General features: G+C 36.1%; 1 protein-coding gene across 6 annotated transcripts in view; it reads right to left on the minus strand.

Annotated features, from left to right (window-relative positions):
- The window catches only part of COL19A1 (collagen type XIX alpha 1 chain), a 202,462-nt gene that overhangs the window by 50,535 nt on the left and 138,857 nt on the right, over window positions 1-13,070 (minus strand). For all 6 annotated transcript variants that reach the window (XM_084284378.1, XM_084284379.1, XM_084284377.1 and 3 more), the window contains 7 exons: window positions 10,416-10,469; window positions 5,861-5,923; window positions 5,088-5,132; window positions 4,422-4,457; window positions 3,455-3,490; window positions 3,269-3,322; window positions 890-943 (listed from right to left, as the gene is read on the minus strand). In XM_084284378.1, coding sequence (XP_084140504.1) covers window positions 890-943; window positions 3,269-3,322; window positions 3,455-3,490; window positions 4,422-4,457; window positions 5,088-5,132; window positions 5,861-5,923; window positions 10,416-10,469 — 342 coding nt within the window. The remainder of the gene's footprint in view (window positions 1-889; window positions 944-3,268; window positions 3,323-3,454; window positions 3,491-4,421; window positions 4,458-5,087; window positions 5,133-5,860; window positions 5,924-10,415; window positions 10,470-13,070) is intronic.

Consider the following 13,070-nt stretch of genomic DNA (forward strand, 5'->3'; position numbering starts at 1 on the left):
GAGCTCAGCTGATCAGTTTTTGACACTCTTACATGCACAAATACACACACACATCTTATCTGCCACCTGTTCACTATATAAGCTATTTTTCACCTACAGCAGCCATACAATGGCTTTCAGTACTTTATGACTAGCAGCAAGTCATTGTACAATTAAATTGGAATACCAAATGACAATCATAAGAATAATCTATTGTTCCACTTCCTGCACAAGTGTTTTAGTCATTTATTCTATTGAAAAGTAATTCAAAAATAGGGTTTTCTATTAATTTATTTCCAACTAATACATCTACTCTGATTGATGATTTAATGCTGTCCATAGTTTTAATGGAATTAGGCAGGGGATGAGTCTGGCTCTGAATAAGAGTTTTGCTCATAAATCTGACCTAAATGCTAAGACAATTAATATAATTGTTTATTCTGTTTCTTTTATGTGAAGTAGAACAATTCAGAATAGTACAAAACCAGACAGAAATAATAAAGAAGAAAATGTGTTTAAAATTTGGGTGTACTCTTACTTTCCCTACTTTGCTCCACACACGCTGTTCTTTGCAGTTCATGGTATAACATAATTCACACTTTGCCAGAGATTTTCAGTTCTCACCTAATCTCATGAGGTAAGAGTGATTTTTGTAGAGTTAATTACCTGTGAATCAGAATTCAAATTAGTATTATCATCCTTACATTCTTGTGCAGGTGGTAACACAAGGACAAAAATAACATCAGCAAATCACTATCCTGAGGCACAGTCCATTACTACTCTTTGACAGCTGATTTCTCTAGTACCACTCACAAAAGGAGTACCTATGGAAACCTCTGAGGTACTGTTTCACTGGCTAAACGCTCACATACCACACTTACAATGCTTGGTGAAATTACACAATACGTACGACTTCTCCTGGCAGTCCCCTGGGCCCAACAGGTCCTGGAGGTCCTTGCAGTCCCTGTGAGATGATATAATACACGTTCAAGGTAAAAAGTCAAGACACCTATTGTAATTCAGTGTAAAGAGTTAGAATCTACAAAGAAATTAAAACATCCATCATTTAAAATGATATTCTATGTGGACTAAGAAGTACAGATTTTTCTCAGTCATTCTCCCTTAATTTAGTCCAATATTTTTTTGAGACTAATATGTACAAAATATGAAGTATGTATACAAAATAAATACAAATGCACTAACTAAAGGAAAAGCAAAAACAAATTAAGTAAAACAAGGATATGTCCCCCTTCAAGGGACAAATCAAAGTTATGTTTGAACCATGTGGTACGTGCTCTTTCTCTTTTCAGAATAGATCTCATCTGAAAGACTCTGAAAAGTACTGAAAGACTACTGAACACATTAAAAAAAAAGGGAATTGCAATGTAGAGAAAAGAGGATGACTTGATGCAAAATATAATGATCCTTTGGATCTCTATAAGCCTTTTCTGGAAGGTATACAGTGTGATAGTGACCCAGATTTCACAGAATCACAGAATCATGTAGGTTGGAAGAGACCTTCAGGATCACCTAATCCAACCTCTGACCTAACACTAACAAGTCCTCCACTAAACCACATCACTAAGCTCTACATCTAAACGTCTTTTAAAGAGCTCCAGGGATGGTGACTCCACCACTTCCCTGGGCAGCTCATTCCAATGCCTCACAACTCACAACCGGTAAGAAGTTCTTCCTAATATCCAACCTAAAACACCCCTGGCACAACTTTAACCCATTCCCCCTTGTCCTGTCACCAGGCACGTGGGAGAATAGACCAATCCCTACCTTGCTACAGCCTCCTTTAAGGTACATGTAGAGAGCGATAAGGTCGCCCCAAGGCTTCATTTCTCCAGGCTGAACAATCCCAGCTCCCTCAGCTGCTCCTCGTAAGACTTGTTCTCCAGACCCCTTACCAGCTTCGTTGCCGTTCTCTGGACTCTCTCAAGCACCTCTGTGTCCTTCTTGTAGTGTGGGGCCCAAAACTAAACACAGTACTCGAGGTGCGGCCTCACCAGAGCTGTGTACAGGGGGACAATCACTTCCCTAGCCCTGCTGGTCACACTGCTTCTTATACAAGCCAGGATGCTGTTGGCCTTCTTGGCCACCTGAGCACACTGCTGGCTCATATTCAGCCAACTATCAACCAATACTCCCAGGTTCTTCTCTGCCAGGCAGCTTTCCAACCACTCATCACCCAGCCTGTAGCTCTGCTTGGGGTTGTTGCGCCCCAGTTGCAGAACCCAGCACTTGGCCTTGTTGAACTTCATACAGCTGACCTCAGCCCATCGGTCCAGCCTATCCAGATCCTCCTGCAGAGCCTTCCTACTCTTGAGCATACTGACATATGCACCTGACTTGGTGTCATCTGCAAACTTACTGAGGGTGCACTCGATCCCCTCATCTTTATCATTGATACCTTTATCATTGATAAAAATATTGAAGAGGACTGGCCCCAGTACTGAGCCTTGGGGGATGCCACTAGTGAAATACTACAGCAATAATTGTTTCAACAGCCTGTGCCAAGGAGGGACCTGGTCTCCAAAGAGCAGTCTAAGGAGTTGTAGAATCATTTTTAAGATGTCAGAAAGCTGTATTTTTGTGCACTTCTGTTGCTGCATTTATTCTACCTGTGATGCTTTTTTGATGATCTAAGGAACTCGGGTATTATCCTTTTCCTCTTCACATTTGTTGGGGATAGCTGAAGTTGAGGTTGGTCACTGGAGCCACAAGTGCTGCTCCTGCCCACACGTAATGGATCACTAAATATTGCTACAGGGAACGTGAAAGGTGTTGAGTGGAGGTCACATTTTCAGAATTCCCAACTCTGTCTTTGATACAACACAAGCCATTGAGATATCCTGAAGACCAAATGGTACTTCAGTCACTTTCTTCAAAGCAAGCCAATGACTACTTTGACACTACCTGCAGTTTAAAACACAGGAACTACTAATGCACTGGCAGTGGTTACTCTTTGCCTTACTGAAGGATAAAGTGTATATACTCAGTGTATTTGTAACAGCAAAATGAGTGCTTATATGCTTAAGTGACCAAATAACATTTGAGCCACTTGAGTTTTGCATAGATATTCCCTGATGAGTGATGCTGAAATCAAGAATTTTATGAACTAGAATTAAAATAGCCATGATCCATGCACAAACTTCTGACATACACTATTTGCAGTCTCTGCTCTTTAATACCAGCTAGAGTTGACAGCATTCAGAGTCCTCTTATAGCAGTTACAGACTTTGTTTTATGGAATGTTAATTCCACAAAAATACCTTTCACATACCATTGATCCTGGATTTCCAGTGAGACCAGGTGGTCCAGGGTCTCCTGTTTCACCCTAATGATAGTGTTTGAGAAAACAAACAAACAAAAAACAAAACAAACAAAAAAACAGCTTTACTCGTATGTCTCCCAGTACCAGCTATGTACACCAGCCATGTATTTCAGTGTGTACAAGTTAAAACAATACCTTATCTCCTTTTGATCCCTCCATTCCAGTTTCTCCCTGAAAACAGCAGACATGACCATAAGAAGTATAAACTTAAACTAAGATGAACTATTAATTTAATTTGCTACCCTAGAATGTTATATTATAGTTTGCAAACTTAGTAAATATTGAGAAAACGTTGCAGAATTTCTGATGTCTTGTGGAAACTTTGAAAGGCATTCCTCTTTCAAACGAATTTGCAGGTTTTGCTAGTGGTTTAAAGAACAATTGCTTGAAATCACATTTGCTTATGAGATTCTCTATTCTAAAATCTATTTTTCCCCAATAATTTACTACTTGTGACGTAATATAAATCTCCAAAAAAACACATTATTACTGTATGCCTTATTTTGGTTATTATAACGTTTATCACAAGTGTCTAAGCAACCTTCAGTTGTGTATTAAACAATATAACTAGCTTCTGTCCAATGCCACATGAGAGAACAATAGTTAATTAAAAAATAAGCAACACATGTAAACAGACTTTTAAAGAATGAGGGCTCTGAAAATATCCCCCCAAATAGTGAAAAATTATGTACACATAAAATGGCTATAAAAACACTGCCTGCTGTTAAATGCCACACCGAGGAAAATGACACAACCACTAGAACAGCTTAGCCCACACACAATTTTCTGAAATAAATGGAAGAGAGCAAGGACCTTCAGGGAACAAGAACTTGTGCAAACTCAGTTCAGGGACTGTAATAACTGGCCATATATTTGCTCAATAGAAATGGTGAAGAACTGGGTACTATGCCACATCTCAGCTTTATGTATAACCAGGTTGAATTTAATGCACATGTAAGAAGGAGACAATAAACATGTTATGCTACATAATCACTGAAACTAATGAAAGCGTACAAAGAAAAAAATTACCACATTAACACTGTACAAAAATCACACAAAATAAATTATTCACATCATTAGCTCAAAATATGGCTATACTTACTGGATCTCCCTTGTCCCCTTTTTCAGAAGGCTCTCCCTATGACAACATAAAGAAGGTGATAACACAGTGTTATTTCAAATGGTAAACAGTACACATGTCTGGGTTTGGTGAACAAAGTTCTTAATTTTTGTTATTTTTAAACCTATGTAGAATATAAATATATAGACTTCAAAAGTTTATGTGAAGGATACACACCTATAGACACCCAGTAAAAATCTGCAAAATTTAAGCTGAAGCCAGAAATAACACTGAACTACAAAAGTTTATTTACAAATTTTAATAATTTAAGGACTCCTGTTTATTCATACAGATACCAAAGATCATACATACTTTCAATTTTAAAAAGTATGAATGACATCTAATTCACGAGGTAATCCCTGAACATAAACTTATATAAACACAATTTTAGAATGGTATTCAGTAACATCTGAATGTAATTAAAGTTAAGACTTTTGGGAGTTGTTGGAACAGGGAAGTTTACTTGCACATGTAAATATTTTCTCAAGGTAGGGCTTGAGTAAAATTACTGAGGACATTCAGATCCTGACAGCTTTTCTAATGCTTAAATAATTTTTCCTGAATGAACTTTCCAAGATTTGATCCATACATTCATTTGATCCACCTTCTAGCATCACACACAAGCAAATAAGTAAGGAATTAACTTACCTTTTCTCCCTTTGCACCAGTCATTCCCACTTCTCCTTTTTGACCCTTTTAACAAAAGAAATTATATTTTAAGACTTTTATCTACTAACAAATGGAAATTAACTCCTCCTGTATTACATCTGTACTCTGTTTTTCCTGCAGTGGAATTTGCTGCTCCAAATCAATCTAAATGATGAGCAGATCCGCAGGCTTCTCAATAAAAATTGTTCTCAATCTTGTGACATCTGGTGCTTGTCCTTTTCTTCCAAGTTTAAAAGGCAGCCAACTGTCAAAAAACTATGCCACTCTTTAAACAGGGAAGGTGCCTATAAACAATATATTGTCATATGGTTAGAATATGAACTCTGAGCAATATTTATAGGCTCATTATAAGTATTTTTGGTATAGCAAGTTCCATCATTACAGAGAAACTGCTTTTAATGTTCCTGATTTACTATCACAATATCTTTCTGAATTTTGACTTATTTGGAGCGTTTTTCCCCTAACAGGCTGGCCATCTAACTTCACTTCTTAGCCAGTGCTGTGGAAGCTACAGATAATTCGTCCTGCATTTTCCTTTTCTGGCTCTCTTTTTGAGGACAAAGACTCACTGCAGTACCTGCAGGATGGCACATGAGTTGGACACTGGACTACACCAATCAAACAGCACACATATAGAAAATCTATTCCTTCAAGAATGTAATAAATCAAATAATAGATACTATGCTAAAGGTGGCAAAGACAGGTTAGATGGGAGCTTTGAAATTTATCAAAATTTCACACAAAATGCTTACAATTTCTCCTTTCTGGCCTTTAGGTCCAGGGGTCCCAAGTAATCCTAGTAGTCTCATATCACTCTGGGAAGAAATATCATCACAAAGAACATGTCACCATTGATTTGTGGTGTAGTTACCATAACAATTCCATGTAATTTACCAGTATGTAAACTTGGAAGTCCTTATTTACTGTCAGAAAGGGATACTAAATTCCTTTGCAGTACATCTAAGTAATGTATTGCAGCAACACATTCTTTTTCATGCATTTATATTCCATTCACAATTGCAGAACACGTACAAAAACATAAAAGGCAAATGTCTTTGCTGAACATTGCTATGCTAATCTGTGTTTTCTTTCCTCATATCAATGCAAAGAACATATTCTTATGCACATCTTTACAGTACACTTCTCAAGTATGTTAGAAAAGAACAATAAAAATCACTATGACAAAAACACAAGCCTTTTACTTCTGAGTAGGACTAAAATAATTCTACTACAGCATTGAGACAAAAGGAGAGGGAATGAATAAGATCAACTGGTTCCTCCTATTGCTTCTCAAAGAAAACAGATTTAAGGACCATGGCTTCAGGTTGTATGCTTGCTGAGGTACTACTGAACTACATCTATTTACTCTGTACAAGGTAAAGACACAATATAGTAAAAAATAAATGTTTTCCTCTTCACAAAGCCAGGCTCAGACTACTTATGGGGAACATATTTTCTTTTAATGACAATGGAAATAGCAAGAAAAACAGTGGCCCTGAAAAATTAGCTTGAATTTGGATCAAATGAATCCAAACCCTAAAACATCTGCCATTGGGATGAATGGGAACACCAAGCAAGTCAATTCCCCTTGTCATTTTCTGGTTTCCATATCTGTAGAAAGGGGAAGTATCTTCATGATTAGAAATGGCATTTAAGTTCCTAATATTTTTTAGAAGTTAATAACTGAATATAACTTGAATGAAATTCAGATATTTTATAAATATTAAAGTTCTGAAGGATCTTCTATGGTGTTTAGGGTTTGTAATGCTATTACTAACCTGAATATTGAAATCAGCTCCAGAGCAAGAGACAGATTCTCAGTGAAGGGAACCTGAGTATTGCCAAGAAGAAGCTGACTACTGCTTGACTGAGAACAACCTAGGTGTCTGCTATTAAATAAGGATTATGCTCTAAGTTTTGATTTATTCTGAGTTGTGCATCTTTTGCATATATAGAGAAAAAAAGGGTATTAGACATAATAACTACTTCTACGCTCTTTGCATATTTATAGGTCATTCACTCTTTATAACAAAATGCAAGAAAAATATGCCAAGGAAAAATGTCTTAGGAAAGTAATAATGAAATATTCACAAATCAATTCATATTTCTGGAAAATTTCCTGAGCAGATTGTGATATAGCTCCAGTTACTTTGTTTTGTAGCTTCATTTTTATTTTTACATGTAGAACATTTCAGATTAAATTGATCTTTATGCCCTTTCCAAAGATGTTTAGAAGCAGGGTTGACTGAAGTGACCTTATACCTAAGTACGGTAAAATGTTAAGTAAAAAAGATGACAAAGAGAGGCCTTGAAAGCCCAAGCAAAGGATGATAACAGAGGCTAGAGAGCATATAAATATAAACCATGAGTCATCGTTTACCAGTCACCAAAGAAACATAAGCTACAGAGCAGGGCAAAAACAGTTTTTGGCATAACAAAGAGAACAAAATGAATGTATCAAATATATACAAAGCATCTCATTTACAGTGAAAGCACAAAAGACAAAACAAGAAGGATTATAAGAGTAGTTGTATACTTTGCAAGAACAGGCACAAAAGAAGAACAAAGAAGGAAGAAAGGAAAAACACTCCGGCACCGTCTCCCACCCCATTTAGGATCAATGCTTCTACAATCCCCAGCAGGTTCCTCTCACCTTCGTTAAAGAAAGATTGATGTTTTTGGTTTGCCATTCACCACAATCTGCTGCTACAAATCAGCAAGTTTATTTATAGTGCTCTCTTTTTCTATATGCATGGGTCAAGTAAATTACACTTCTTGAAAACTTGGACTCTGGCCTCCTTACACAATACACTGATTTGATACAGAGCCAGAGAAAGATTAGTTGCAACAAATTATACAAGTACACTGTGCAATCATGGCAACTCATTGATACCAAAGAGAAAGCAGAAGTATTGCAGAAGGCTTGAGAACAGAATAATCTGCTAAGAAATAGAGAAATTACAAGATAATGATATTATTAAATTATGATGGGTCTTAAGATCATCTCTTAGTGACCTCACAACTACCTTGGCAGCAGTGTTTATCATAACTCCTAGAAACACCAACACAAAGAAGCTGTACTACTACCCTCAGAAAAATCTGATATTAAAATCTCTATAGCAACAAATATGCGGTCACAATTTAAACACTTCAAGAACACAAACAGAAATAAGAGCTTGTGAGATCCTTGAGAATATTCACAAAATGCTGGAAAAAAAAACAGAACTTTCCTGTGGTGTAAGGAATCTCAAAATCCACAAAATATCACTGAAATATCATCTCACAAATGCTAATAATCAAAGCACATTCAAAATTACATACTGAAACGTGAAAAATTCCTTGGTATCTCCAAGGTGCATCAAACAAAATCAGCACTGATCACACTATGCAACAGTGTGTAACGGAGAAAATTTAATACTGCATATATCTGCCTAAATGAATAATCAATGGCAAAGCAGACAAGCTGTCTTTGATGACTTCTTTGATGTTTTTGTCTTGTTCTTGATAGAAATGTCACATTCCCATCATAAACAATATAGAAACTAATATTTCTGCTGTAGCAGTCAGAGACGTAGGTTGACTCTAGCAAGACCTGAATATGTAGTTACAGAAAGTTGGCATATTTAAAACCTGCTACTTGAATCAAAAAGCCATCACCTCTCTCACCTGAAACAAAACCCTAGCATTTCCTTGTTGAACAGCTAATTGCTCATGACAGAGTCATTAAAATCTTCAGACAGCTGAAGGAAGAGGAAAGTTGGTAAGCTGTACAGGATTTATAAGACAATTAATTTACAGACACAGAGCAGCTGATCTACATTTTTCCAGAAGATTGTTAATTAGGAAATGTAATACACTTTAGGAACTCCTAGAGTTGTACAACAACAAGAAATGAGATTCTTGGAGAGAGATGCTTGCCAGTTCCTGAAGATCCCCAATATTTTTGTTCCCTGTTGTAGAATTAACCTTATAGGGACCCTCAGGGTAGAAAAGATTAGTAGTCCAGAGGTGGGAAACGGGTTACAATAAATATAGTATTGATAAAGAAAACAAGACTGGTATCAGTGAAAGTTGTCTTTGGCATGAAGACAGAAGAAATTGGTAATAAAAACAAGGTATAAATACAAAATATATAAGACTTCAATGCATATACATGAAATGGCAGACCAAAAAGAGAAAATAAGTTTCCAGGTATAAAAATATCCAGGACAGCATATAAAACCATGCTTAATTCCTAAACCATGCCCTAAGCTGAAATACCGATTTGGAATGGATTAAATATCAGAAATATCAGAGAAAACATGTCAGTGATAAAAGCAACCAGAAAGATTTGTTTGCTTTGAATTTCACTCCAGAACTTTTTTTTTTTTTAAATTGATTTTATTACTCATCTCAGTATGTTATACAATAAAAATAGTCTGATTTCACCTTCTCTTCATAGTTATGCATTTTATTATTAAAAGAGATGGATGTCTTCCAGGTTTGATCTGCGTGACATAAGGCAGAAAGCACACAGTAACTTCTGTATTAAGCAAATATTCCTGTAATGCTTCATACATCTCTGAATAAAATACTATTTTTCTATTCAGATAAATTATGCACTCACTTCAGCATCAATTAAGAAAACTTGCGTGATCTTTGAATCACAATGCCTTACAATGGCAGACACGACAACTGCATAAATGATCTGAAAAATCTGTGCTCAGAATTTAGAAGAGAGAATGGCAGCTCTGTCACTAGTAGCACTAGTAGGCAATTTTAACTTTTTTTTTTTTTCTAGGAAGTGCTTGTAGCTGCAAAATGTTACAGCTACATACAGTTACATATACAGACAATATTCTTATTAGTATATATTATACTCTTAGGGAGAATTCTTACAGATCTCCAGTAGACCTTTTTTAATGATACCTCCGTGTCTTTCTATTCTATTCTTAGGATCATGACAAGTTTGAGAGAGAAAGAAGAAATGTCAAGTATGATTTAGAGCAATTAGGTTTAGAAACGGGGAGCCGGGGCTTTACACTAACAGATGGACAGTCCACCTACCGTTTTGAGTTACAGAAGGAAAAAATATGGGAGTACAAGTGGCATGGGAGATATGTATCCTGCAGGACAGATGACACAGTAGGTGTGCAACCAGACTGTGGACTGAGCCTATATAGGAGTGCAAAAAGCGAACAGGGAAGGATCTACCTTTTGGATGAATTTGGAATGTGGCTTGCAGGGATCAACACTGTGATCACTTCTATCTTAGATGCTTCTTAGTCATAAGCACACAGACACAGACAGACACTCAAAACTCCATACCTCATTATAATGCTTGTTCAATGAATCCAGAATTCCTTTTAGTCCAGAAGGACCCTGTAAGGAAAAACATATATCAGAAAATAATTTTAATTTAGCTAATGTTATGTTTACAAACCTGTATTCGAAGAGTACTGGGACTTAGATTTTTATTTGATTATACAGTAAATTATTTTGTGTCAGATCATTATATCTTTTTTTCTTGGCACAAGGAGAAGCACAGTCAGTCTCAAAATCCTTGAGTTTTGAAAACTGGCAACTTTTATTCGTAGCAAATCAGTCTGCCAGAGAAGGCAGAGGTGACATTCATATCAACTTTAATAGGAATCTCTTCTAGTATGAGCTCAATTTTCACTCCACAGCGTTTTAAAACTTCTTTTCAGTAACTCAAAGCACAAGTTTTGATGTAGAAGCAGCTCCTACTGTGAGTAAACAGGTGGATTTTTTAACTTAGAGCACTGAAAGTGAAATTGAGGAATGCCAGAATTCTCTGAAAGACCAACTTTGTAGTTTTATGGATATGCAAGTTTAGATTTATACAGACACCTTTCATCAAGAATTTCAGCAAAGGAGAGCATTTCTTACTTATATGAAGGCTTAGGATGGAGAGATTAAAAAAACAAAAAACAACACAACACAACACAACAGACCCTCAATAAAATTTTTAAGTGTTGTGAACCAGGGCAAAGCACAAGAAGTTGACTAAAGATTTTATGAACTAAAAGTTAGGAAAATTTACAAATTAGCACAGTAACTCTCTACATCAAGCAATATGAACTACAGACACTTGTGGTTGCTGTAAGGAATATTTGACTACATTAATAAGATTAAAAAATCACTTTTTCAAGTCACCTGGTCTGAATTAACTGAATTTAACAGATACAGGGCACAAAGGCAACTCTTCCCTCCCTCTTCCCTCTCCTTCTCCCCCCTCCTTTCTTTTTTTTTTTCCCACCATTACAGACAATTTACAGGAGCCTGCAACTTTTATGTTTATAGGAAAAATGTAGCTAGCACACATGTTCCCTAAAGATTGCTTTATAAAAGTGAATTCTTTTTAGTTTTGAAAAGGGTTGTTCCTTGAGAAAACGGAGTCTGTTTATCAGTCAGAGATTCTATGTCGGAGATTGGAGATTAGTCAGAGATTTTAATCGCACATTTTCATTTTGCGTAAGGTCTTTGTGAATTGTTTTATAAGCACTGTTATTACACACACATACATAGGAAAGTAGCTTTCTACACTTTCAGAATAAGAATCTATTGAAAATTTCCCCCATTTTTAAGCTAAAGGACACATAAAGCTATTACAGAAGTCAAAATTACTTCTCACACATGGACGGAAATTTGTCCAGATGAAAATACTATTGTTTTCCACTATGAAAAGTCCAGATAAGACTTCCTTAACAAGAACTGCTGCCAAATTCATGCAGTGCAACACCAAGACTACAGAGTATTCTTAGGAAAGTTGAAAAAACTGCCCATTGATAGATGTCACCTAGAGATCCAAGGAAAATACTAAAATGTCATGTATTCAACTGTGTAAATATTGATGAAAGTTTTATTGCCAACCAGTAATAATGGGAAATCAGTTACTTCTACTGTATATACCACATCAAACATCACATCTTGCCTCACTCCCTCTTTGTTCCCCAACATCAGAAGAGACACAAGCCCATATTTTTTTCTATTCATTTTTGAAGTGGATTGTCACTTTAAATTTAGAATGAAAAATAAGATAAATATAGTCATGATGTTTCAACTGAGATACTCACTCAATTCTGATTACTACAGTTAATGGCAGAATTTCTACTCTGATATCCATATTAAAGATGACAATTTAGAATTGGAACTGAACCATGATGACACTGCATACTTATTACATGTCTCAACTTCAAGACTGTTGTTTTAGAAAGGACTCTGTAATACAGCAAGCTGTCAAAAAATCAGAATTTATCCTCCCTTCTCATTTGCCACTATGTTGTTTCCTTTACGTTCCCTCCCCCTCCCCCAGTGGAAAACCAGTAAAAATGAAACCACTGCAATAATAAAATCCAGGAAGGATCAGATGCTCTATCTGCCACCAAACTTGACCTCTCAGATATTATTTGTACATCAAATAAATCATTTCTGACAAAATTGAAAGCCTTTCTATATGTCACTGTTTTGAGAAAATGACATAACCTCAAGAAACCCCAAAACTATCTTGTGACTAAGGCAGCTGAGGGGAACTTAGGGAACTTGGGTTGGATTCTTGACTACATCAAAGGCTTTGTGTTACGAGGCAAGCCACTTCTCTGTGTTAGTCTTCCCATTTTCAAAAATTGACATAAATGTAAGTATTCTGTCTGTCTTTCTATAATAAAATGAATTAAAATAATAAAATTTTGTACAGCAGAAGAAAATACTTTTATTCAGTATATTTATTTATTATACTCTGAAGTCTCTACAGGCAATAAGCAAACTAGTATTATTGGCTTGCAAACGCACAAGCAATGAAATTAACAGAAGTTGAAGAATTACTGTGCAGGCAATTTCTATCTTTTGAATGAGAACTTTGCACATCTGCCACTTTGGATACTTTTCAAACGTGCTCCTCTGCAAACACCAATCAAAAGCTCACTTGAGCAGGGTTTCCTTTTTTTTATTTATTTATTTATA

The sequence above is a fragment of the Netta rufina genome (genome assembly GCF_964035555.1).
Source record: "Netta rufina genome assembly, chromosome: 3".
Taxonomy (NCBI): domain Eukaryota; kingdom Metazoa; phylum Chordata; class Aves; order Anseriformes; family Anatidae; genus Netta; species Netta rufina.